The sequence below is a fragment of the Pongo abelii genome, chromosome 6 (genome assembly GCF_028885655.2).
Source record: "Pongo abelii isolate AG06213 chromosome 6, NHGRI_mPonAbe1-v2.0_pri, whole genome shotgun sequence".
Classification (NCBI taxonomy): Eukaryota; Metazoa; Chordata; class Mammalia; order Primates; family Hominidae; genus Pongo; species Pongo abelii.
This window is the reverse complement of record NC_071991.2, coordinates 147,615,237-147,641,458: the sequence shown is the minus strand read 5'-3', so window position 1 is coordinate 147,641,458 and position 26,222 is coordinate 147,615,237. Positions and strand designations below refer to the sequence as shown.

Here is a 26,222-nt window from a genome sequence, read left to right as displayed (position 1 = left end):
AGGACCCATTAAATTGTTTTCATTTTTTTTTTTTTGCTACACAAATATCATTGTCTATGTCTCGTCACACATATGTACAAGAAGTTTTCTAGGATAGACACCTAGAAGTGAAGCTGCTTGTCTTTGGGTCTGAGGTGTTCACCTTGGCGAGGTATTGCTAAATTGTTTCTCCAAACTGGTTGCCTCCATTTGCACCCCTACTTACATTTCCCCCATCCTCCCCAGCCTTTTGTGCTGGCAGACATAACTTGCCCATCTGATGAGTGTGAAATGTCTCATTGCGACTTTAATGTGCATTTCCCTGATTACTAATGGGGCTAAGTATATTTTTCACCTACTGACTGGCCACTCAAGTTTCCCTCCTTGTGAGTTGCTGGGAATATACATGCCAGTTTTTCAATTGTATTTTTCAGATTAATTTGTCAGTGTTGTTTATATAATCTGGATGCCAATCTTTCATAAATATGTACCACAACGATCTTTTCCCAGCCTTATTTAGAAAATTATTCCCTTTTCTGATGTCAGGAAGTCACTTTCTTATGATTTACTTTAAACACTTCGACATTTTGCTCTTTGGGGTTAGGTCTTTGACCTTCCTGAAATTTATTTCTGTGCATGATCTAAGGTAGGGCTGCAGTTCTTCTTTCATGAAGTAAAGGGTTCAAATTTGCCCACTTTTAAAACTTAGGTTTGTCATGTTGTTTAAGTATGAGTTCTTTATATATTCAAGATACAAGTCTTTTGACAGATATATGCATTACAAATAGTTTCTTCCAGTTTGTGGTTTGCTTTTCATTTTTTTAACAATGTTTTTTATTTATTTTTATTTATTTTTATTTTTATTTTTAGATGGAGTTTCGCTCTTGTTGCCCAGGCTGGAGTGCAGTGGCGTGATCTCAGCTCACTGCAACCTCCGCCTTCCAGGTTCAAGCAATTATCTTGTCTCAGCCTCCCGAGTAGCTGGGATTACAGGCGCCCGCCACCACGCCCGGCTACTTTTTGTATTAGAGACGGGGTTTCACCACGTTGGCCAGGCTGGTCTCGAACTCCTGACCTCAGGTGATCCACCCACCTTGGCCTCCCAAAGTGCTGGGATTACAGGCGTGAGCCACCACGCTCAGCAACAATGGTTTTGAAGAGCAGAAGGAGAAATGAGGCTGTCTGATCTTGCCCTCTCTCCCCACTTCCTTCTTCCTTCCCTTTTCCTGGTACTAGATTCACTAGGATTAGGGGAACTTGTGGCCAAAAATATATAAAGAACTTCTATAAATCAATAGGGAAAAGACCAAAAAAAGTAATAGAAAAGCAAGCCAATGATTTGAGTAGGCAAGTTAGAGAAATGGAAACCGAAATGTCCAATAAACAGGTGAAGAGTGAAGCTTAGCGGCTATTACGGAAATGCAAGTTAAAACAAACTACCAGCCAGGCGTGGTGGCTCACGCCTGGAATCCCATCACTTTGGGAGGCCGAGGCGGGTGGATCAAGAGGTCAGGAGATCAAGACCATCCTGGCTAACACGGTGAAACCCCATCTCTACTAAAAATACAAAAACATTAGCTGGGCGTGGTGGCGGGCACCTGTAGTCCCAGCTACTCGGGAGGCTGAGGCAGGAGAATCGCTTGAACCCAGGAGGCAGAGGTTGCAGTGAGCTGAGATTGTGCCACTGCACTCCAGCCTGGTGACAGAGCAAGACTCTGGCTCAAAATAAATAAACTATCATTTCACACACTTCTGACTGAAAACATTTAAGAAGATGAATAGCAAATGAAGTCCAGAAACTCACACAAGGTTGGTTGAGTGTAAATTGAAACAATCATTTTGGAGAGAAATTTGGCAATCTCTTGTAATATTAAAAGCTCTTTGACTCCTAGATATATATCCTAGAGAAGTTACAGCAAATGTGCACAAAGACATATAAAAGATGCTTACTATTTGTTAATCTGGAAGTAACACAGGGGTCATCAATAGGCGGGTGGAAAAAGAAAGTGTATATCACGAATGAACTAGATCTATATGTAACAGTATTGTATCAGTCAGGTGTGCTGCAATAATGCTGCATGACAAAACACCCTAAAACTGACTTATAACAACAGGCATTTAATTTTGGTTAGTGTGTCTGCATCAGCTGGGCTGTATTAGTCTGTTTTCACACTGGTGATAAAGACACACCTGAAACTGGGGAAAAAAGAGATTTAATTGGTCTTACAGTTCCACAAGGTTAAGGAGGCCTCAGAATCATGGCAGGAGGCAAAAGGCACTTCTTACATGGCAGCGGCAAGATAAAAATGAAGAAGCAAAAGCAGAAACCCCTGATAAATCCATCAGATCTCTTGAGACGTATTCACTATCATGAGAATAGCATGAGAAAGACTGGCCCCCATGATTCAATTACCTCCCCCGGTCCCTCCCACAACACAGGGGAATTCTGGGAGATACAATTCAAGTTGAGATTTGGGTGGGGGCACAGCCAAACCATATCATGGGGTTTGGCCAATCTAGCCCAGGATTGGCTCGACTTGGCTCAGGTCATTTTGTGATTAGTGTGCTCCTCACATTTCACCTTTTCTGGGCCCAGTAGGCCATCCAGGACATGTGCAAGTCAGCGACACTACAGGCAGCTCTGGGAGCCAGTTTATATACCAACTCCTGATGGTACGTCCAGCCTGCTGCCAAGGAAAGAAGCCAGTGCTGGCACCTGGAAGGCGCCTGGCGTGTATGGGAGCACCAAGAGCATGGGGAGATGCACTGCAGCAGCCAGCACAGACCTACAGTCTGTTATCACAGTCTCGCTCTCTGTAATAAGGAGGTTAATAAGGTAATAAGGCGGTTACATTGCTGTTTTAATTTGCTTTCCTTGACTAAATTATGTTTAACATCTCTTCATGCTCAAAAGTCTTTTATATGTCTTCTTCTGTGAATTCTTTTGTGTCATTTGCTCATTTATCTACTTGTATGGTTTTTGCCTTGAAGAAAATGTAAATTTTAACTTAGTTAAATGTATGAAGTTTTATCTTCATAGCCTCTGGATTTCTTTCTTTCTTCCCCTGAGATAGACCTTCCCTATTACATGATAATTTTAAAAATTCTCCAGTTTTTTTTCTAGTACATTTATAGTTTCTTTCCATTTTGTATTTGTTTTGCTGCTGGGACTCTGGACACTGTTCATTGCCCTACTCATCTCTTCCTTATGTATTTGGTTTGCTATGTTTATCATAGTCTTTTTTTTTTTTTTTTTTTTTTTTGAGTCAGTCTCACTCTGTCACCCAGGCCAGAATGCAGGAGCACAATCTCTACTCACTGTAGCCTCAACCTCCTGGGCTCAAGTATTTCCCTTACCTCGCCTTCCTGAGTAGCTGGGACTATGGGCTCACACCTCTACACACACCCGGCTAATTTTTGTATTTTTAGTGGAGACAGGGTTTCACTATGACGCCCAGCCTGGTCTCGAACTCCTGGACTCGAGGGATCCACCCGCCTTGGCCTCCCAAAGTGCTGGGATTACAGGTGTGAGACACTGTGTCTGCTGTTTATCATATTCTTAATTCCTGATTGTAAATTTATTTCTGGACTGTTATTTTCTCCCCTTGAGTGGTCTGTATGTTCATGTGCCAGCCCCACTGTTTGCATTTCTGTAGCCTTGCAAATGGTATCTTTATCTTAGACTTTTTAGTATCTGGAGTGCCAGTGTCCCTCTCAATGCTCTGCTTTTCCAGGAATATCTTGGTTATTTCTTACGTGTTTGTTTTTCCCAGAGGGCTTTAGAAACAGCATGCCAATTCTAGTATCTGCTTCCTCCCCCCATCCTCCAAAAGCATTTGTGTTTTTACTGAGAAGATGTACATTTATACATTAAAGACATTTGACAGGAAACACAAAAATACAGATACATAAGCAGGCCCCAGGTATTTTTCATAGTACTTATTCGTCAGGTCCTGTCTCACATATAAAAGCACGCAGGGCACTTGCCACCTTCTCTTCCACAAAGTGTACCAGTGTGGTGACCATGACAGGAAAAGAAAAGGGGAAGGAAGCTGAGATCCTGGCAGAATAAAATATGGCATGGAATTAAATAGTAATATGTAAATATAATGAAATTAATAGCATTTATCGACCAGATAAGCACTTTAGTCCATTATCTCAGTTCATATTCACAACTTCTATGAGGCAGGTGCTACTAATATTATCCTGATTCATCAATAAAAACAAAGCTCAGAAAGATTAAGTCACTTTCACTCAACTAATCATCAGTAGAGCTGGAATTTGATCCAGTTGTGTAGGCTCTGCACTCTCAACCTCCAAGCTGAGCTGAGCTGCTCAGTGAAGTTAAACTGCTTCTGGGAGTCTGGGTAGAGAGAAAAAAGAGAAATATGTTTGCTGAATCAATTGCTGCCGGCCAAGGGCCAGGCCTTTGCACCTGGCATCACAGCTGACTGAAGCTGCAGAATCTGCAGGAATTCAGAGCCTGGGGCTCCTGCTGCGTGGGACACAGAATGGGAAGATGAAGTCACCACCCCAGTGTTTCCCAGGGTCTTTGTCAGAGGACGAAATGCTGACATTTCAGGAGGGAGGAAGACCCTTGCTGCTATCATGGCCCTTAATCCTAAGGTTAGGGAGCCAAGGTGCGGGTCCTGTAGGGGTCTGAGAATATCCATCCCTACCATGTCCGCCCACCCTGCGCAGGGAACCGCCTGCAGGGAGAACACAAAGTTCCACTGGGCTCGGGGCAGTGCCGGAGCTCCCTGCCCCCGGCCTCCTGGGAAGCACCAGCTCGCAGAGGGACCAGCTCATGCTGGGATCAGTGCCTGCTCTGATACCTGGTAGTCCCTGGCAGCTTGGGGGCTTCCTTCTTGCTGGGGTGTGGTCTCCTGGTCAGAAGGTCCAGTCCTGCTGGGGAAGCCAGCTGAAGGCACTCGGCTCCCCTCAGGGCCTCCCAGGCTCCTTTCCCAAGGGTCTGGGTTGATAACTAAGTTTGGAAATCCCTTGAGGGGTTGAGGTTCTAGAGAAGTGGTTTCAATGGTAGGGGTGCTTCCCTAGGGAACATTTCAAAATGGCTGGAGACACTTCTAGTTGTCATGGCCAGGAGCAGGGAGAGGGGTTCTGCTAGCATCTGGTGGGTAAAGAGAGGGGGTGCTGCTAAGCATCATGGGATGCAAAGAACAGTGCCCTCCCTTGCTCCCCCTTCCCCACAAAAAAACCCAAAGAATTATCTAGCCCAAATTGTCAACAGTGTCAGGCCTTGGACATCCTGTCATCAAGGGCTTCAGTTAGCATCGAAACCCTTGGGAGCTGGTTTAAAATGTGAAGTCTAGAATCCTCTAAACCCATAGGGTGCAGTGTGGGACCCAGGAACCTGTACGTTCAAGCATTCCAGATTATTCTATTACAGGTAGACCATACTCCACATTGACAAGTAGCACTGCAGGCTGCACCCGGCGCATGATTCCCGAACTCTGGCCCTGTGTGGGTCTGCCTGTGGCAGAGGCAGCTGGAGAGCTGGCTAAAGCCCCAGCCTCCTTCATCCCTGGAGGTTCTCTTGTAATAGACATGGCTTCCATCCCAGAATTCCACGGGTTGTTTTGTTTGGCTTGAGTGATTTTTTTTTTTTTAAGTTGACAAAAATTGCATACATGTAGGTATATACCATATTTGGAAATGTGTATACATTGTGAAATGGCTAAATTGAGCTAATAACAAATGCATTACCTCACTTTTCATTTTGTGAAATCTACTCTCATCAATTTCCAGCATACACCACACTGTTGAGCACTTTGTCACCATGGGCTGCACACTAGGTCTCTTGGACTTATTCCTCTAGTCTAACTGAAATTCTCTATCTTTTGACCAATATTTCCCCAATGAGAGAGTCGTATTTAGATTTGCTAACCCAGTATGTGGCCTAATTCCACACAGGACTCTGGTCATCTGCGCTCATCTTCCAGTGCTACAAGTCAAGCAAAACTGTGGTGCCTGCCGGCTGATTTCATTCCCGGAAGCCCAAAGCTTTATCAGCAGGTCACTTCCAGCACACAGATAAGGAGATTAGCCACGCCTCTCACTTCACCTCCAGCTCCTCACTTTTCCAGAATTATCAACTATCCTATTTCTGTTCAAAGCTGCCAGAATTAACTGAGGGCTGCTCTTTGACGGCTTCGGCAGGGAACGTGGACCCTATGGCCAGCAGGAGCAGCACCTCCCTCCCTCCACTAAGAATCTGTGGCATCCGTGTTACAGAATGGAATGTGCTAGATCTCTCAGGGATGTTGAGGTACGAAACAGCTCGGGAAGATGGAACCAGAAGATGGTTCGGGAAGCCTGGGATCAGAGTGGAGAACGACAGAGCTCTTCAGCATGGTCCTTTGGTTTCCCAAGCAGTGCCTGGCACCTCATAATGGCTCAATGCTCGTCATTCATTGCCACTATGAAATATTCCTGAAGGGCGTTTCCTCCAGGCTGTGGTATTGTCTGGAGAATTGTCGTGACTCCCTGCTCAAGCCTATGACTCTAGGGCCACCATCTCTGACCTCAGCACCATCCACCCCCATCGATGCGCAGACTGGACAAGGTCTCGCTGGAGACTTCATCCTGCACGCAGGTGCTGCCCTCTGTTGGCCATACTCTTTGTGTGCAGCTTAACTTTTCTTGGTTACTTTTGCTTTTTTTTTCTCAGTGGCTTTGTCCTCCGTCTCAGCCTGGCCTCCAAGGCCACTTCCCGCTCTTCCATTTGGTATGGTTCAGGGCTGCCCTGCTCTCAGTCACAGCCCATTTTTAGAGCTCTTTTGCATCGTGTAGGTTCGTGAGCATCTGTGTCAGAGGCTGATATTTACTGATGTGCCTCCCACATTGGAGATGGTGTTGGGGGCGTGGGTGGGGTTTGAAACTGAGAACTCTAACAGAAGTTGGGTACGCAGTGACTGCGTCCAAACCCCTGCACCAAGAGACTGGACCAACCCTAGCATGGCTTCTGGCAGCCCAAAGCAGCATCCCTGGGACCACCTGGCCACCCTTTGAGTTCCTGTCTGAAAAAGCTCAATGCTGTCAAAATCATTTAGTGTTTGTTCCTACCAACACCTGACAACAGGCCTCTGACCACCCCTTCACTTTCTTAGAGCATTTACGTTAAAAACACTTAGAGTCGTACCTCCTTCCCTTGTCCCTTTGAGATGTACATGCATGTCTGTCCAGAAGTGTCTTTCTCAAGAGGCTGAGAGCCAGTCCTTTGAAATAGCATCATCAGGAAGGATGGGGCCTGTCTCCCAGGCTCTGGGGGAGGACAGAACCTAACTTCCATCACTGCCAGCTGGCACACACAGCTGGCCCGGCCACAATAACACAGACAGCCCTTTGTAATTTTTCACTCCCATGATTCCTGAGCCCCAGAATGCCCTTTCTTGACTCCTACATTCTCCCATTAAACCGTCCAGTCCCCCTGCACAGATCTGAATGGAGCTCAGCTTCTCCCCTGTCAGTGGTTAATGAATAAGATCTGTTTTCATAGCTTTAACTAAGGTCCAGCTTAGTTCATCTTTGACAGACCCACTTACCCTGCAGGTTCCCGCCTCGGGCCTGGAGGGAAAGCCTCTGGGAGGAACACGGTCCTCACCAAAGGGTGGGAGACCAGATTGTGCCAGGGAGTGGAGTGGACATGAGCTCTGGGCCCCTCTCCTCTCTCCCGGAATGGCTGCACAGGAAGGAAGAATGGAAGACGTGAGAAAGGCCACCCTGCCTGGGAAGGAGCTGCCAGCCCTCAGCAGTCCAGAGGCTGCCCAGAGAGCAGGGAGCAGCTCTCCAGGACTCCACCTCCCAGGCCCAGAGGATGCCACCCAGGGGGCTCAGTGAGAATTCAGCCACAGCCACACACATCCCGGGAGAGTGTCTAAAGATGCCACCAATCCAACATCACGGAAGGCAAGAACCCAAAGAGCAGAAGCCGAGACGGGGAAGCAGCCATTTCGGATACATGTCCCCCATCCCAATCCTGGGCCAAAGCAGATCTTCAGCATCCTGAACCTGAAGCCCCCATGGTGGGCCTGTGGCGGGCTGGGTGTGGCTTCAGAGATGTAGCAGCAGGAACTGGCGGAGTGGTTCCCCCAGGCCCAGGGCTGACCCACAGCAACATGGGAAAATGGGCCCAGTAGGTCCCTCCTTGTTTAGCTCCTTTCGTCTTTCCAGGTCCAGCTTCACTGGGTCCACGGGGTCCCCGTCCTGAGGTCACTGTGTTTCTCACCCCCCACCTGCTCACTCACTCCCAGCCCACTGCAGTCTGACTTTACTGCCCACCACCAAAGATGCCAGCTGACCTTGACTTCTTGGGGATAGAGGACAATGGGGGTCTGTGTTACCTCAACCACTCTCTCCTGTTGAGCCTCACAGCCTCCTGAGTGACACTCATCTGGTTGTCTTCCGGCTGCCTGCAACCTCCCGGCATTCTCCACAGGCCACGTTCCCCCACCCACCCCATGACCTCACACTCCTTGGGGTTCTCTTCTGGGTTTTTCTCACTCTGAACCCCCTGAGCAACCTGCACCCCTCAGGGATCACCGGTTATTGATGCTGATGGCTCCAACTCTGCATCCTGCAGCCTCATCTTCCTCCTGACCATCCACCCCACCCATCCAGCCACTACCAGCACTTCCACGGGGTGCCCTGGACACGCACGACTCAGCAGGAAGCAAAGGAACACCTCAGCTCCCACAGCCACTCTCAGACCTGCCCCTACTGCACTCCCCACCACAGGCAGCCTCAGTCTCTATGGGTCACAGCCATGCAGCTCCCCCCTCACTTCTCTGTCCTCACCACTTCCACCAGGGGCCCTAATAAAGATGTCGAACCAGCCTGCCATCCACTGTGCAGCTTGTAGAGATAATGCTAGAAATCCACTTGGCCACGTCATGGCCCTGCTTTAAATCCCTTTCATGGTTCCCATGGCCCTTGGGATCCATCCAAGCTTCTCAGCTGGCTTTCCACCCTCAGTGCTCTGGTGCCTCCACTGTGCGTCTTCCAGTCCCGCCCCACCCTCCCGACCCTCCAGGGAAGTTCTTTCAGCTCTGCCCTGAACTACAGGCTGGGCTGGAGGGCTGGGCTCCCTCTGCCCACTTCCCCACTGGCCCTGCAGGGAGACGCAGATCCCAGCCCTAGGCTGTTTCATGAGGCAGGCCTTGGAGCCGCTGGCGACCTGCTTCACTGCACAGCCCCAGGAGTCCTGCACTCTGTCCTCTGGGGCCCAGACGAGTGGTGCTCAACGCTGCACTTGAACAAGTCCTCAGTCTTCCTGCCAGGCCTGGTTCTCCGCCGAATCCGGGCAGTCAGCAGGGGGCCGGATTTTCCTCCAGATCTCAGGAGAGTAGTCCTGGATGTCTGTGTTCATAACTGCAGCTCCCAGAGTCCTTCCCTGCTCCCCTCCCCAGACCCACCCACTGGAGAAACAAGAATCAGATGGGCGGGGCAGGGGACCTGCACACAGGCAGAGGCCAGGGCTTTGTCACCAAACAGTAATCTTTTCATCACCATTATTTATTATACATGAACCGGGTTTTCAGCACAAGTCACACTCAACACCCTTACCCAACAGGAGGGGCGACGGAGGCTCAGAGAGGGAGTGTAGGAGGAGGATGTCAAAGGGAGGCCCCAGCCTGAGCCCTGAGCAGCTGGCTAGCCAGGAACTGGCATGTGAGTGAGAGGCATCCTATTCTCCTGCTGCTCCAAAGACAATGCCCGCTGAACAGGACGGCAGGCCACATCAGCAGTCCATACAGAAGTGAGGCTGGCGTTTCTTCCCCTGGAGCACCAGTGAGGACAGGCCCCAGTTGGGAGCCAGGCAAGGTTGGTGAGCTCTGTGCTAACCACACCGGGAGCTAGGGTAAGCGTGAGGGCAAGGCTGGAGAGGCCCGGGACCCCTGCGTGTTGCTTCCCACTCCTGCCAGGCTGGCACGCCCCCATTCTTCACCATCCCTAGCACAGGGCCCAGGGCCGGGGGCAGAGGGCAGGGCTGGCTCAGAAGCAGGGCTGGCCCGTCCCATAGCGCCACTCACACTGCCCCTTCCCCTCTCTCATCCTAACTCTGGTCACTTAGATGCTGCCATGAGAGGCTGTGAAATCCACCCCCACTGCAGCCCAAGCCCCAAGTCAGAGCCAAACCTGCACTGTGCTCAGACCGACAGGCTGCGGTCGGGGCAGGGAAGACATCTACTGAGGGAGGTCCAAGTGGGAGGAGGTGGAATAGGATATTCGGAGGAGACACAGCAAAGGGCGCCAACATCTAGGACTGAGGCCATCTGGACCCACATGACTATGTTGCTTTTTGTGTGTGAATGTTTCTCTACTTCAACATTTTCAGAAATTTCACATCTAGATGTATCAGAAAATTAACAATTCCATGCCAGAGAAAAGGCCTTGCCTACAACCCAATAGAGGCCCCCCAGTTCCCAGCAGGGTGGTGGCAGAGCTGCTGACTGGGCACCGACTCTCCAGCCTGGGCCGGAGTACCCTCTCCATGGGGACACGTGTCCTCCTCAGGATGGGCTGAGTCCTGGCATCTGCCTCGTCTGTAAAGGGAAAGACCCCACCCATACCAGCTCCCCAGCAGCATCTCCTTGGGAAAGAGGACAAACTCCAGAGTAGTGCGGGTATTGCAGCAGGACATCCCCTCGGCCCTGCTGTGCCCAGGGCTCCCCAGGGCCCGGGCTGGCTAAGAAGACTGGGAAGACTTCCAGGAACCAGGCAGGTCCTGCGGGTCCGGGTCTCTGGGTATCAGCAGGAGGGAGCTGGTGACCAGACACAGTTGTGTGGGGGAGGGTCCGGACAAAGGGGTTGTCAGGGACAGTGGAGCCACGTCATTCCGAGAGCTGGGCACCTGAAAAGCACATCACGTGGAAGGGTCCCGGCCTTGCAGTGGAGACTCCGCTGCCCCCAACTCTCCTTGGAAATCCCCCTCAGCCCTGCCCAGATGGTCCTCAGCTTACCTTCTCCCTCCCTCCGTCCAGGTTAGGGCCCAGGTTAGGGTCTTGCCTTGGGGTGAAGCGCTGTGAGGATGGGGGAGGGGGGTGCTGGGAGCGTGGTTCCCATTTCATCCCTGGCGGCCAACACAGGCCAGGCAAGAAGGGAGTCGATGTTCAGTCCCCTCCCCACCTTTTTTTCCATGAAGTAAATAGATTCCTGAATCCCAACAAGAACTCTAACCACAGCCTTGTCTTTCCCCTCTTCCCCACCCATACCCCTCGCCCACAAGGTACCTGCCCCACCCCTCGTCCACACAGTACCTGGGTCGGGGGCGGCGGGTCACTCCCACAGGAAGCGCACGTACCAGATGGTCTCATTCTTCAGCTGGGGCCCGAAGAGGGGGTTCAGCTGCGCCAGGATGGCGATGAGCCAGCTGCCAGGGACAGCAAAGCATGGTGAGCCTGGCACAGAAGGGTCCTCCCACACCCAGGGGAGGCCTCAGTCAATTATTTTGGATGCGGCCAACCCAGCAGATGGCAGGGCCTGTGTTCCCAGGGTGAAGAAGGGCCCAGGGAGCCATCCACACTTCGGCAGGTGCATGGGGTTGGTATGGCACTTCTGGGTTTGGTTTTGGTTTCATTTGATGTTCGGTAGATCTGTAGGATCCCCGAGTTGGGGCTGACCCTGGGGTTAGGGAAGAGGGGAGGCAGCCTCAGGGGTGCTTTGGGAGTGATTCCCAGCTGTGCCCTCAGACACCTCTGTCCAGGCTCCCCCAGGCTCCATGCACCAGGGAGCGAACAGGGCGGGCCTGGCGGGCAGCACGTCAGAATCACCTCCTCTTAGGAGAGAGAAGGAACTACCCCAAGACGTGAGGAGCTGACGGGTCAGGGGCCTCCTGCTCAGGCTGCTGCCAGGCCACCTCTGTTCTTCAGGCAGAAAACCCTCAGGGACCTGGCCCCACCTGTTATCACTGCTGGGCGTCTGGGTGGCTGTCTGGCCCCATCATTCATGACAAAGCTCCCAACTTCATTTGCCACAGTAGTTAGTAGGTCCCCACGCTCTGCCAGTGCCTGACCTGGAAGGGCCCCCCACGACCACATCCACACTGCTTTGTCTGTTTCTGCAGGAAGGATCAGTATTTTCCCTCTTTGAATCCCTCATAGTAGGTAGGAGGACCTAATGCCCAGGAAGCCATCAGAAATTGTTACCTCCTTTACATCAGCGTTCTCTCTGAGTTTATGTTTTGTAAATATAATTTCTAGGCATAACATTTTCTTAGAATGGCCCCACCTTTCTACCTGTATGCATCCAATTTGCAGTGTGTTTTCTGTTTCCCGTATGTTGATTCGGTTGGTATTTGGGATTACCCCACATCTTGTGTAGACCCCGTCTCCCCCACCCTCCCAGCCACCAAACCCAAGCCCCTCTGAGGCCCTGCCATGGGCAGATGAGGATCTTTTGTCAAGCCCTGAAGGACCTAGAAATAGCATTAGAGAAAGGGCCTCAGAGATGCTCTGTCCAGGAAGAATTTTGGAAAAAAAAAAGTGGGTTTAAGTTAAACCATGTGTTAATAGTCATCATTATTTCTAACAAGTTTAGTTTTTGACAGTAGGAGGGCTTATACATTTCTGGGTGCAGTGGTGTGTACCTGTAATCCTAGCTACTCAGGAGGCTGAGGTGGAAGGATCACTTAAGCCAAGGAGTTCAAGCACAGCCTTAGCAACATGGCAAGACCCTGTCCCTACAGAAAATTTAAAAATCAGCCAGGCGTGGTGGCACACGCCTGTGGTCAAAGCTAGGCTGAGGTGGGAGGATGGCTTGAGCCCAGAAGGTTGAGGCTGCAGTGAGCTATGATCCCACCACTGCACTCTAGCCTGGGCAACAGAGTAAGACCCTGTCAATTAACTAATTAGTTAACAGCCGGGTGCAGTGGTGTGCACCTGTCATGTCAGCTCCTTGGGGAGGCTGAGGCAGAAGGATCATTTGAGCCTAGGAGTTTGAGACCATACTGGCCTGGTCTCAAGACCCCATTTCAATCAATCAATCAATCAATAAAACATAAGGTGAATTAAGAGAATTGGTTAATAGGAATAAAGAATCCATGACCTAATCAGATAAAACAATTTTAACTATGATAACATCAAATCTGAAATCAATGAAGTAAATTTTTTGAAAGTGGGTTTTGTCCTATGTATTTTGAAAAATTTGGCAACCCTGGAAAATATTCCAGTTGCTTTCAAAAGAATCTGTTACCTCTTAAAGAATGAGCATCTCATCACTTTACCTGTCCTGTTTTGATTATTCTGAATTAAGAACACCCAGTGATGCCAAGCTTAACCCATAAAAATAATGTACAAGACATAGGAAGATGGGAAACCCAACAGCCTTAATGCAGCTTGATTAACCATGAGACAGGCCTCCCCGCAAACTAGAACTTGAACTTAATCTCTTCGTTGGCAGCCAGGATCATCTAAACATGGAGCAATGTAACAGCAGGATTGGGATGGATGTGGGGGCAGGGTCTTTTTCTTTTTCCTTTTAAAAAATTTTTTTAATAAAGAGGGATTGGCTATTGTGAATGACAGTTTTAGCAAGAGACTAAACAATAGACACTGAGGATCTGGAAACTGATTTCCTCACACTGTCCAGGTACTCGAGTCCCTTGGAATGTTCTTCTATGTCCCCAGGGTACCTATCCCAAGTTTGATGACGTACTCTCACCTAGTGGTTGTTTTTTTAGAGTTGGAGTCTCACTCTGTCGCCCAGGCTGGAGTGCAGTGGTGTGATCTTGGCTCACTGCAACCTCCGTCTTCCGGGTTCAAGCGATTCTCCTGCCTCAGCCTCCTGAGTAGCTGGGACTACAGGCACGTGCCACTAGGCCTGGCTAATTTTTGTATTTTTAGTAGAGACGGAGTTTCACTATGTTGGCCAGGCTGGTCTCAAACTCCTGACCTCGTGATCTGCCCGCCTCAGCCTCCCAAAGTGCTGGGATTACAGGCGTGAGCTGCCACATCTGGCCTCTCACCTAGTGGTTCTAAGATGGCTGCATTCCAGTCACCTGGGGGCATTCATGAACAACAGGAATTCCCAAGTGCAGATCTCAAGAGTTGTAATTTCATGGGTGTAGGGTGCAGCCTGAAAACTGTGTTTGAACAATCACTCCAGGTGACCCAGTCAGGCACAGACAGCACTGAGGTGGCCTGCCTCCTTCCTTGCCCAGGTCAGAAAACTACAGCCCATGTGGGCCAGAACACTGGGGGCAGAGCCAGATCCAGAGCCCAGGGTTCATGACTTCTGGCCCACTGCTCTCTTTCCCATTCCACACCACCTCCACTCCTGTTGTTTTATAGGTTCAGCCTTTCAAGAGGCATTTACTACCAGGACAGAAGGAAGAGCAGACTAGGGTGAGGAGGAAAGGAGGGAGGACAAAGGAACTGGCTGATTTTGAGCTGGGGAGAGTAGTACTTACAAGAGGTAACAGCAGACGGCAGTGGCGACCAGCATGGTGATGATCACTCTGCAGCAGAAGAGGACACGAGTCAGGACAAATGCAGCCAGCACCTCACAAAGCCTGGCCAGGACCAGAGCAAGAAGAGCTCCTGGTGTAAGCTCTTTTCCATTGGCCTTCCTGATGCCTCCTGGACACAGGAGGCTGAGTTCTACTCAGGGTAAGAATAGCAAGGCAGAAAATAAAAACTGAAAGTGTCACCTCACAGAGAGGCCAACCTTGACCACATCCAAGTTGCCTTAAGAATCCTTCCCTTCATCTCCCTTCTCTACCACCCAATATTTCTCCATCTTAATGCAGACATGTTGCGGAAAGACACTGCACAGAGCTGCGTTTGTGGCAACCCACCAGGGAGTGGTCTGTGGAATTCAAAATTCATGGAGCAAGCGGAAGGAAAACAATAGGCTAGAAGACAGGGCAAGAAGCAGGCAGACTGTGAGCCAGTTCTGAGGCCCAGTGAGTTGTTACAAAGAGAACAGGGACTCTGTGTGTGTACTCAAAGAAGACCAGAGACAGAAGCTTCAAGTGCAGCAAGAGAAATTTCAGTCAAACTGAAGCAAGAAGTCACCAAGATTAGCAGGAGACGCAAGACACGAAAATGGTTTACGAAGTGAAGCTGTGGGATCCTAAACCCTGCCTGTCTTTAAGAACAAAGGCAGCACTCACATGTCCAAAAGGCCTTTGGGCAAAGCTAACTCTAATCCAAACGAGGCCCTTGATCTTTGATCTAAAGCAGTGCAAGCTGGTGCTGGAGACAGGAGCACTCGATCCCTTTTTCAACATTGCTAAGCAGGTTGTACCAGTCCTGGCTGGGCACTGAGTAGACAACGGTGACCTGGACAAACTCCAGCCTCTGGGAACATGCAGTCAAGGGAAGGGTGCTTTGCAACTGAAGATAATATGAAGCAGAAACTGATGAATGGCGCAGCAATCTGCTAGAGGACCTTCGAAAAATAACGCCAGCTAAACTTATCCCATACCTACAAAGTGCCACGCACTGGTAGGTGTTTTAAATGCTTTATCACAGGTCATCCTCACAGCAGCCTTTTAAGGCAGGAGTCGACATTATCTCCATTTTACCCACGAAGAAACTGAGACTTGATATTGGTTCTAGGTCACGCAGCTAGCAAGGAGTGGAGAAACTGCGTCAGTGCCCACCTGTGCCCTTTACTGGCTGCAGGAGGGGTGACAGACATCTCCAATGTCACTCTCCTCTTAACCTTCTGGATATGCCCTCTCGCCCCGCCTCCTGCCTGTTCCCGGCTGTCAGACACCCAGGTGCAGAGAGACCTCAGAAGTGGCGTCCGGGGTCCTGGCGTCCCTCCTGCGGACGCTCGCTGCAGAGCAGGAAGCCGCCGCCCCGGGGCGGAGGGGCGAGCCGGGCCAGGGGGCCGGGGTGGAGAGGTCTGCTGGGCCTGCGCGCCTTCCTTACCCGCGGTTGGGTCCCTTCGGCACGAACCAGGGCCCGGCGATGCCGATGAGGCCCCAGAACGTGGTGAAGATGATGACCGGGAGGGCGAATGAGTGCGCCGTCATGGCCGGGTGCAGGATGCCCAGGCGGGATGCAGGGCCGAGCAGCGGGCGCTGCAGATGCGCGGGTCCCCGGCCGGGCAGCGCGCTGAGCATGCGCAACAGGAGTCGAGCGCCCGAAGCGATCAGCGGGGCCGAGCCGCGCACGCGCACCTCCTGACCCAGCCCGCCGCGCTGTCACTCAGGTCCTGCCTAGGAGCCCACTCGCTGATTGGCTGAGCAGGGCCGCGAACAGAGAGAAATGCCGAGGTTGAGGGGCGCGGCTGCCCGGGTTCGGCGATGGGTTATAGGGTCCGCGTCCGCCCCGCGTCCGTACAGCCAACGTCACGCCGCATTCTTATTTCCAAAGACCTCTGGAGCTTGGGGTCCCACCCCAGCGATCTTTCGGGGCGTCCTGTGCCCGTCACGCGCCGCGCCGGCTCGGCCCGAAGCGCCCTGCGGACCCGCAGCCTGGGCCGCCCAGAACCTGACGGCCCCGCGGGGGTCAGACGCGGGAGGAACGGCCTCGCTTTCAGAGACGCAGTGAGAGGGCGGTCCCCGCCGTCCCTCTGGCCGGGTGCTCAGCACGCGTTCTTCTCACTCCCAGGACGAGCCGAGCGGCGGGCGCGGACCGGGGCTTGGGGTCGGAGGCGGCGCAGCCAGAAAGGCGCTAGCGGCGCTGAGACGTTTGGGGGAACGCGGGGGCTTCGCGTCTCGGTGGCGGGAAGCGGAATGAGGTTGGACCGGCCGGGCCGGCGTTCAGGGGCCCGGCGGGAGGCGGAGGGCTGGCGTCCTCGCGGACATCCATCTGCAGCGAACCAGGCAGAGGCTTCGGGATTAGATCCCTGACTCCTTGCGTCAGTAGCTAAGGTTTGTTTAAATATAAAATGGGATGGCCCTTCTTACAAGGTTGCTGGAGGATTAAATGAATAGGCATGTGGAAAGCACCTAGCATAATAAGGCTCTGTAGTTTCTTCCATCAGGGCTGGAAGAGACCACGGAGCCTGCTTTCCTCCTTGGGCGTTTGGAGCTCACATATCCCTTCTTCTCTGGCGATCAAAAATCCCCATCTTCTGTAGAGATCCCTTTTACAGATCAGTGGCCTCCAGGCGGTATCTCTAGCAACAAATGCTACCCCAAGCAGCAGGCCACACATATTCCCTGGCTTCACGACATAGGGAGGGGCAGTCCCCACGTGATGCGGAAGGGAAATGTGCCTGTGCTTGCACTGACCCCGTCAGCCATGTGTGCTCCTGGCTGTTTTCCGAAATCAAGAACCAGTTACATCCGCCCTTCTCCGTTCCCTAGTTGAAACCTCCCTATCCATCCTTTCAACATTCATGTAAGTTGGAGGTGGGCGTGGGATGACACCAAACTGTTAGGTATAAAATACCACTCTAGCCTTCGAGGGGTTTCTACAGTAAGTTGAGGAGTGATATATTCTGGTAAAATCATAATGCTGGACAGCACAGTTCTAAGAGCCCTGTGATCAAAGTAGCCAAATGCCCATTATGAGAATTCAGAGGGTGGAGAAATCCAGGAATACTCCCTGGAGGAGGTGAGATTTTAGCTGGATTGTAAACAATGGTTATTTTTCTCATCCAGAGTGTGTACATTGTTGAGAACACTGGCCTAGGATAAGGGTGCACTTGGCATCCAGGAGATAGAGTTAAGCGGATGTCCATACAGGCCTTCAAAAAATCACCACGAGGGCCGAGCGCCGTGGCTCACGCCTGTAATCCCAGCACTTTGGGAGGCCGAGGCGGGCGGATCACGAGGTCAGGAGATGGAGACCATCCTGGCTAACACGGTGAAACCCCGTCTCTACTAAAAATACAAAAAAATTAGCTGGGCATGGTGGCCGGCGCCTGTAGTCCCAGCTACTCTGGAGGCTGAAAGGAGAATGGCGTGAACCCGGGAGGCAGAGCTTGCACTTGCAGTGAGCCAAGATCGTGCCACTGCACTCCAGCCTGGGGGACAGAGTGAGACTCCGTCTCAAAAAAAAAAAAAAAAAAAAAAATCACCACAAAAGTTCTGTAGCTCAAAAAAGATGGACTTTTTGAATTTTGTTCTGGAAAAACAAATCCTCTGTAGAAAATGACAGCTGTAAAGTGAAATGTATTTCCTTCTTTGCCTCTGCTCCTTTGTCTTGGCTTTGGCCAGAACCAAAAACATTGCTGAGTCTGAGCAGCCACTCATATTAGCAGCCTGCAGCTCTTACTCTTTTCCTTTAATGTCTTTGATGTTTCATTTCTGTCCTAATTTGCATGTGATTGCCTGTGTCATTTGTTTGGCAGCTTTGTGATAGTCTGAGGTCCAAGAAGGGATTAAAACCAGGAACTGGCTCCTTTTCCAACCACTAAAGCCTCATCTGGGCCCACAAGCCCTGGCTGTTCCCTGGAGCGTGACTGGAAGATGTGAGCAGCTTTGTGCTGGAGCCCCATTTCCATGGGTAAACTGTTCACGTGATCAAACAGCTCCCCAGAGTTCCACAGTACCACATATTTATTTTCTAGAACTTTGTTTTTAGCTGAAAGGGATCTTAGAGGCTAAGGCAATCCTATCACTTTACAGGTGATAAAACTGAGGCCCAGAGAAGTGAAGTAACTTGCCTAGGCCCACACAGCTCATCAGTAAAAGAGCCAGAACACATGGCCGAGGCTTCTCCTTCCTAATCCAGTGTCTCCTCCACACTCCCAGCTCACCCCTAGGGTTTGTGCCCAGGCTGAGGACACTATTTTCAGAGGCACTAATGTGAGGCAAAGGGCATGTTACCAGACACAGCCCCGCCTACCCCAGTCCCCTGAGGTGGAGCTGTGCATTCCGCCGCTTCACGGTTCCCCTCTGCCCTGGTAGCTTCTGGCTGGCATTGGCACCACTGACTGCTCTGCCACGGCTCCTCAGTGAGTGCTTCGGGTATGATTGACAAGTTTCCATGACATCTCCCAGGGAGTGGGGTCCTGATGTTGGTGACATCTATATTATTCATCTTTTCATAAATTTGGGACTGATGAATTCCTAGAAAGCGTAGAAGCGGAAGGAGCCACTGAAAGAGGCTCTTTAAAACTTCCCTGAATCTCCCCCAGTGCGAACGAACAGGAGCCCCAGGACGCTTGAAGGCCCTGGGAAATCACACCTCAGAGCCACAGACGCATCCTAATGCTCTCTGCAGACAGGGCATGTGTCGGAGGTGAGGACAACAGCTCCAGATGTCTCTGTCTTTGCAAATAAGGCCTGTGACATTTAATGATGTGACCACCTACCTTCTACCCATTGTTCTGGTGGCCATGAGTAGAAGGAATTGTACCAGGATGTGATAAGAAGGAATTAGGAGCTGGGAGTCTTGCTGGGTGAGGACCTTGGCCCCTTGCTTGCTTGCCATCTAATAGGGGCACTCCTGGCCTGTGGGGTCAGGGAGAACTAGACCCAGAGCATGGGTGTCTCTGTGACTGGTTGAGCCTGTTTTTCCTTCAAGGGCCTCTGGCAGCGGGAAAACATATGACAATTGCACTGTTTTATCAGCCGTTGGCACTCCTGAAGTTGCCCTGAAATAAACATCCCTACCTGTATGCCAGGCCCTGCCTGTTTGTGGAGCTCTCTTAGGTTTACAACCTACCCCACTGTCTCAAATTGATAGGATGAGCCTAGTGCATTAAATGGGTGATGCAAGTCAGGCTTCAGGACTGACACGGGTCTATGTGCACTCAGTGTGGGTTAAGGGGCACTCGGCTGTCTTTCTCCCTGCGGTGCATGCTGCTGCCAAACCAGAGATCACTTGTAGACTTGAAAGGGAACATGAGCTTTGGGTGAAGGATTCCCAGGCCCCAACAGAGGCCAAAAAGCTACCACTCAGCCAGGTAAGCCTTGATGGAACATCTCTTGCACAAAGATCACCATGTTCATTGAGCCTTTAGTGCCTCCTGGGCTCTGATCAACCCACGAATCAGTATCTCCACAGCACTTCTGTGGTTTGGATCCAGGTTTTGTACTTCTGTTTCCTGCCTTTAGGATAGGAGTTTGGGTAACCTGTGAGAAACACAGCCACAGTGTAAACCTCTTGAGACAAGCTACACTGAGGGGACAATCAGGGTGAGGGCAATCCGGCGCCGTGGCTATGTCAGCTCATGTGTGCTCTTTCAGGAGGACGTGTCTCACAGACAGATCTTCAGCTCTGACATGCTCGATCTCACAAGCCCTTTTCTGAAACCTCCATCATGTGCTTTCTGATTCTCTACAGGCAGAAGGAAAATAAAGTATGCATTTTATGATACAACTCAGCTTGGAGGGATTAAGTAGAAGGTCCTCACTGCACCTCATGGCAGGCTGCTGACGGCAGATATTTAACCAGAGGCCCACTCAACCGGGCAGTCAGGGAAGGGTTGGCTCCTGCTCTGTCCAGCTGTCTTCATAAGGGACCCTGTGACACTTTTTATAAAAATGACTTTGATTTCTGCATAAGAAGGCTTCCCAAGCTTGCTGTCTAGCAGTGGCTGCTGCAGGGAATTATTCACATGGCAGCAAGAGAGCCCTGGCTCCTTGGACCAGGACATTCCCTTTGTGTGTGTTGGAATGAGAGCAGGAAGAGTGCTGGTCAGAAGCCCCTCCCCAGGGCTCTGGGACTTCAGTGTTCTCAGACCAACTGGGCCGCTCCTCTGAGCTGGGATGCTGACCCACACTTGGCCCCAGCTCTGGCATCCACTGGACACTGCCTTATCCGTCGTCTCGCTGGGGCTGGGGGCTGGAGGCTGAGCAGGTCACACTGAACAAAAGCAATGTGTCCCCATCACTAGGCTAACATCTGAGTTCTCTTCCACAGAATTTGGTAACAAAGTCAGAAATGAGACTGAAGATGATTCTGGAGGCAACTGGGAACCCCCCCAGAACGATTCTGCAGGCTTCTGGGAAGCTGAAAAACCCCAAGGCCAGACTGGCCTCTGAGAATGCCTGAGTCCTTTCGATTCCACTGGAAAAGCCATCCATCTGTGCCAAGTGTGTGGAGAGCTTCAAGAGCCATACGGCCCTGGCCACCCGTGAGCACAGCCACGTGGGGGAGTGGTCCTGAAAGTGTCCTGGTGTGGCAAAGGCTTTCCACTAAGTGGACCTCAGATGGCACAGGAAGACTCTCCTGGGGATGTGGGAGGACACTGCCTAGTGGGAGAGGGGCTGCTCTTTCAGGTGTGTACACTAAACGCAGAGGCAGCCTCTCCCGGCTGCCAAGAAGCCTGTGCATGACCCAGGACCACGAAACACTTGCCAACTGTCACTACCCAGAGGCCCTGTGCCTGTCTGGAGTGTGCCCAGTGTGTCTGCGCCCCACAGCTTGTCCTGGCCCGCCAGCAGAGCCGCAGCACTGCAGGGCCCTTCTGTTGTTGTGAGTGCCAGGGCCCTTGCTGGCTGCCTGAGCAAGGCAAAAGGTTCAAAACAGGAAGTCTCTGGGCAGCTATTCCCAGGTGCAGAGGGGAGCAGCGGCCACGTGGGTGCCAGTGTGGCAGGAGCTGCAGTCAGAGGCAGCATCTCAAGAGCCCTGGGAGCAGGGGCTGGCCACGTGAAGCCCATGAGTGTCGCTGGCACGGGAAAGGGACACGAGGATCACACTGACCCAAGAGAAGGCCCACAGTGAGGAGGCCCCACCGAAGCATCCCCAGCAACGGGCTGAGGCATCCGAGGCAGCCAGCCCACTCAGAAAGGCCTGCTGACTGCACTCCGGATGTCAAGAGCACCCTTGGGAAAAAGAAAGGCCGGAGTGCAGCACCTTCCAGAGCCTCACCTCGCTTCTCTCCTTCTAGCTCCAGCCAGAGTGATGGAAGAGGCTGCGCTGGGAGCTGCCTCCGTGGGAGCCTACCCTGCCCAGCCTGAGAGTGGAGGCTACCGGCATCGCGCTTCCGCTAGTGAAATCCATCTGTCCTGAAGGGAACCCTGGGAAGGGGTCAAGGAGACCCTGTTCACCCCCACCACGGGGTCAGGTCTTCACCGCAGGGAGGCCGCACGGATTCCCAGTCGCAAACCCAAAGCCTTGCTGCCTGTGCCTCTGCTTCCATAGTTGTTTCAATGTCTTTTTTAAAAATCACGTACACTCGAGTAAGACCGAGTCTCCTCACCAAAGAGATCTGGCTGTATCCCGAGTCTCTGAAACCTTTGCTCCAGTCCCGTGGGAGCGTGCCGTCCCAAGGATGTGGAGCTGCGAGGGCTTGCCAGAGGGATCTCAGGGGCTAGGCCTCAAGGAGCGTTGTTGAGTGACAGGTCTGATGCAGCAGCTTTCACTACTGGTGGAAATCGATGTTTTTTCCTTGAAAGTCTACCTTTCTAATTTCAGTAACCAAATTAGATCATGTATGTGAAAGCACTTTGTAAACTATGCAGTACTCCAGAAAAGACAGCCAAGCCCTTAATTATAACTCACCAAACAGCCAACTCTCATCTCTACCTGCTAACTGGCAAAAATGATTGAGCTCACTTTGAAGGACTAGAGAGGAAAGAAACTGAAAGACAAAAATCAGATAAATACACAGGCACTTCCCCTGCCCACCTCTGTTCCTGGCCCTGTCCCCTCGTGAGCGAGAGCAGAGCTCGTTCTGTCAGCTTCTCTGAGCTCCTGATCCTCGCTTAGGGACACACAAGACACAGATGTGTTGAAATAGACTCTGCTTTATTCAGGTAGCAAAAGGTTAGGAATCAAACATGGTTTTTTAAAACCTCCTTTCATCTTTGAAAATGGAGGAGAGAACATCCCTGGGCCAGTCACAGTTAGTGTACCTGGCTAAGCAGACACCTGTATGAGGGGCCTGCCCCTCCACGCTGTTCTGATAGGTACTTAGCACCCTAGAAACTCACCCACTGCAGGAGAGAGAAGCAAGGGTCTGGAGCGCGGTCACATACTCCAAGGTATCTTCCAGGACAGGGGGCTGGGCTCCCTCACTCCCACCTGGAGTCGCTATGGCTACTGGGATCAAACTACCAGTTACATACTGGTTACTTGGAATGTCAGACCCGATGGGTATCAGTCATCAGGGAGAGGGAGGGGAAATGCCATGACATGTACATACGGATGCTGTCAAGACTACAGGCAAGGAGGAGGGTGGCGACAAGCACTGGGACTCCAGCCAAAGCGGGAGTGCATGCTTCCACTCCCAGAGCCCTGCGGTTTTTCTTCTTGTGAGGCATAAACAGGAAGCCTCTCCAACAAGGGGGTCTCCAGCACTAGGGGCCGAAACTCAGCCAGCCTCTCCAAACAAAGCGAAGGGGCGAGCCTGGGCCAGGGGCCTCTGATAAGGACGCTCACTGTGTTTCCACGGGGTCCTGAATGAGGAAGCTCAGGAATGAGATGGCAGTCATCTTCTTCCTTCTCGGCCACTGGCTGACAAAGGGGAACGGAGCAGGCCTGCGCCCCTCAAGAAATCGGGTAGTGCAGATTCTATGACAAGCAGCATTCTCAGTGGCCCCGCTGCAAGGGGACCCCCTTTCCCACCACCTAAGGAAGGCACTGGACGGTGTCCTCGGAGCACGCTGATGCTGGTGTCCTCGGAGCACGCTGATGCTGACGTGGAGAGGGTGAGGTGCCTCCCCTGACTTCCACCTCAGCTCCAGAACTGCTCCCACAGAGACCCACTCACGGCTGCTCACAGGATGGCCTCCTGCTCTGAGGGATTCTTCAAGGATGAAGAGGCCCCAGGAAGCGTGTGTGCTGGAACACGCTTGGGAATCCCTGTGGGTAGGGCAGAGGCTACAGCCCCACCTAAAAAAGCCTTTCTCCCTCCCCTTCCACCAGTTCACATCCACAGTGCCTGACCTGGGCAAGTTCCTGAACGCCCATGGAGACGGTGATGGGGAGAAGGAGGCCTGTGCATGTCTTAGCCACGCGGATAGTAACACCTCCCAGAGCTCCCACACCACAGGCCTGTGGGGTCCCTCTGACCACCAGACCCACAGGGCTGGGAGACATTTCCACAGGTCAAAGGCAGAAAGCAAGAAAGGAATTCCTGACTAGAACTGAAAATGACAGGAAAGCAACAGTGCTAAGGCTAAGTGCTGGGGTGGGGATGAAAGGGCATGTGGAGTACTAGGGCACCTGCAGTACTGGGGAGGGGCTCGGACCCCAGCATCTACCCTGGGAATGGGAAGGGTACTCAGACAGCAGCTTCTACCCTGGGAATAGGAAGGGTACTCAGGTACTCAGATGCCAGCATCTACCCTGGGAATGGGAAGCAGCAGACTATGGAGAAAGGGCCCACCCACAGGGGCCTGCGGCACAGCACAGGACCTGCCTAAGCCAGGCAGCAAGCAAGCTGGGATGGATGGCGCCCACTTCCTGCCTGTTTAAAACAAGTGTCAGGCAGGGCAGAGAAACCCTGCCCTCTGACTTTCCTTATTTCTTGCCCATGGTTAAGGAAGTCAGAACCTAGACAAAATCATCCCCCTCCTGATAAGCGGCCTCCTGAGCCTGCCAAGACAGAGCTGCCCCTGGAAGGAAAAGTGCTTCACTTTAGGTGGAAGGAAGATGGACGAGGAGGGTGTGAACCTAGCAGTGCCGGAAGCCCCTCTGTGCCTCTAGGGCGGTGGTTCTGTGGTTCTGAAGCTGGAGCAGGCCCAAAGTCCCTGGAGGAGCTTGTTCAAAGCCCTTGTCACTGAGCCCCCATTCGGGGATGTGTCAGTGGGCCCTGGAGATCCTGGTGCAGAGTCCCCAGGGCAGCTCGGAGAAGAGTGGACTAGCCTGTCGTGTAGATGGTGCATTCAGAGAGCAACTCCTACAGCAAGGACTTTGGAGACAAATTCCTACCTGTCCCACTAAGGACAAGAATGGGGCGGAAGGCAGCTAAGTCCACACTGCAGCCAGAGGTCTTTCAGGGAGCTCGAGGCTCTCATTCTCTAATCCTAGGGCAGATGGGGAGTCAGCAGGCACTTGGATTCTCTGCTGCCACTTCATGGAGAGGGAAACTGAGGCACAAAGAGGAAGGGATTAATCAGATCACTGCCTGCAGCAGAGCTGGGGCTGCATACCAAGCCTCCCAGCTCCAACTTGGTCCCCTCCTCTCCTGAGGAAACCAGGCCGGGCATGCTGCGGGTCAAACGCGGCTCGGCTCTGCGGGAAGCACCAGACCCCCTGCCAGAAGAGCCCAGCTCCACCATGTGGAGCTGCAGGAAGAGAACTTTCTTGGGTGCTCTGTGCAAAGGGCTTGTGATTGTTTCGCCCTAAAGGAAGCCCTGGGAAGAGGTAGAGTTCCGCACGAGACCGAGGCCTCACTGCTTCTGCTGCGGGAGCCAGGGTAGAAGTCCCAGAACAATGCCTCTGGGGGCTCTTGCAGAGCAAGGGCAGCCTCCCCGTCTAACGAAGTGGCCTTTCCCATTCCCACTTAGGCTGTGGGCAGCCTCCCTGGAACATTCCCCAGGATGTCCAACAGTCTCCCCCACCAGGACACTCCTCTTGCCACCAGAACTCAGGGGCTGAAACCTTTCATGATGGGGTTATTTTCTGGAGCACCTTAAAAATGAACTTGAGATATAGAACCTTCTGGCACATTTGTGTGCTGTGAGCCATGGCTGTGCTGAGTGGGGCCTCAGGAAACAGGTCATGCACCTCCTAATACCCCTGCTGCTCCAGGACGCCACTGCCCACTTCCTGGTGCTTAGAGACCATCGCCACCAGCAGAAGATCCTAGGGCAGCCTAGAATCTGCAGAGCCTGTCCCAGTGATCACAGAGGTGTCTCCAAGGCAGTCCCAAGGACTCCCTGTTCCTCAGGACATCCCGGGGGCCTCCTGGCTGGTGTGGGGGTACAGGAGTCTCTCGGGAGGCTCCATGATGCAGTCCTTTAGAACCTCCACTGCTTCCCTGGAGGGCAGGATGGGTGGCTTCTGGATCCCGGACTCCTCCACATAGAGGGCTCCCATCTCCTCCTTCCTGAGCCTGGCGCCTGTGAGGGAGAAAGGAGAAGACAATTAGACTGACTGACAGTGACCGCCTTCCACATCCAACTTCGCCCAGGGGCTGTTTGGTGAGGAAAGCTTGGCAGAACAGACTGAAGTCAGGACCATGACTGCTCTTTGCAGCCCTCATCTGTTCCTACTCTGTTCATTCTTTTATCCTAAGATAGGGGATCTCAACTGGGGGCGATCTTGTCCCCCAGGGGCCATTTGCCAATGTCTGGAGATGATTTTGTCACAAATGGGGGGTGTGCTGCTGGTATCCAGTGGGTATCTAATAGGTAGAGGCCATGGATGCTGCTCAAGTTCCCACAGTGAACAGGAAGGGCCCCCAACCAAGATTACCCAGCCCCA

General features: G+C 52.1%; 3 protein-coding genes across 14 annotated transcripts in view; 1 reads left to right on the top strand and 2 right to left on the bottom strand.

The window, feature by feature from the left end:
• The window catches only part of LOC129047405 (uncharacterized), a 37,832-nt gene extending 34,752 nt beyond the window's left edge, over positions 1-3,080 (top strand). Inside the window, exon 10 of the mRNA XM_054560743.2 lies at positions 2,576-3,080. The gene's annotated coding sequence lies outside the window, so the exon portion shown is untranslated. The remainder of the gene's footprint in view (positions 1-2,575) is intronic.
• A 97-nt stretch (positions 3,081-3,177) lies between these two features.
• LOC100459163 (V-type proton ATPase subunit e 2) lies at positions 3,178-16,169 on the bottom strand. Of its 4 annotated transcripts, none has more exons than XR_010140772.1 (5): positions 15,876-16,169; positions 14,405-14,452; positions 11,256-11,368; positions 10,959-11,068; positions 9,493-10,849 (listed from the first exon to the last, which is right to left on the bottom strand). XR_010140772.1 is itself a non-coding variant. In XM_063725808.1 (4 exons), exons 1-3 carry the CDS (start codon positions 16,067-16,069, stop codon positions 11,275-11,277), a joined length of 336 nt encoding a protein of 111 aa, XP_063581878.1. In that variant the 5' UTR covers positions 16,070-16,169; the 3' UTR covers positions 3,178-4,342; positions 11,256-11,274. The 4 variants fall into 4 exon arrangements, 2 of the variants coding, with proteins under 2 accessions (XP_063581878.1, XP_054416722.1); XR_008527617.2 differs by having other exon boundaries at positions 10,959-11,018; XM_063725808.1 differs by lacking the exons at positions 9,493-10,849; positions 10,959-11,068 and adding an exon at positions 3,178-4,342.
• A 6,408-nt stretch (positions 16,170-22,577) lies between these two features.
• Positions 22,578-26,222, bottom strand: part of ZNF862 (zinc finger protein 862) — a 29,025-nt gene continuing 25,380 nt past the window's right edge. For 8 of the 9 annotated variants that reach the window (XM_024249977.3, XM_054560721.2, XM_024249978.3 and 5 more), the window contains one exon: positions 22,578-25,858. In XM_024249977.3, the coding sequence (XP_024105745.2) occupies positions 25,683-25,858 (176 nt within the window). In that variant the 3' untranslated portion in view covers positions 22,578-25,682. The remainder of the gene's footprint in view (positions 25,859-26,222) is intronic. The other variant, XR_008527607.2, reaches the window with a different exon arrangement.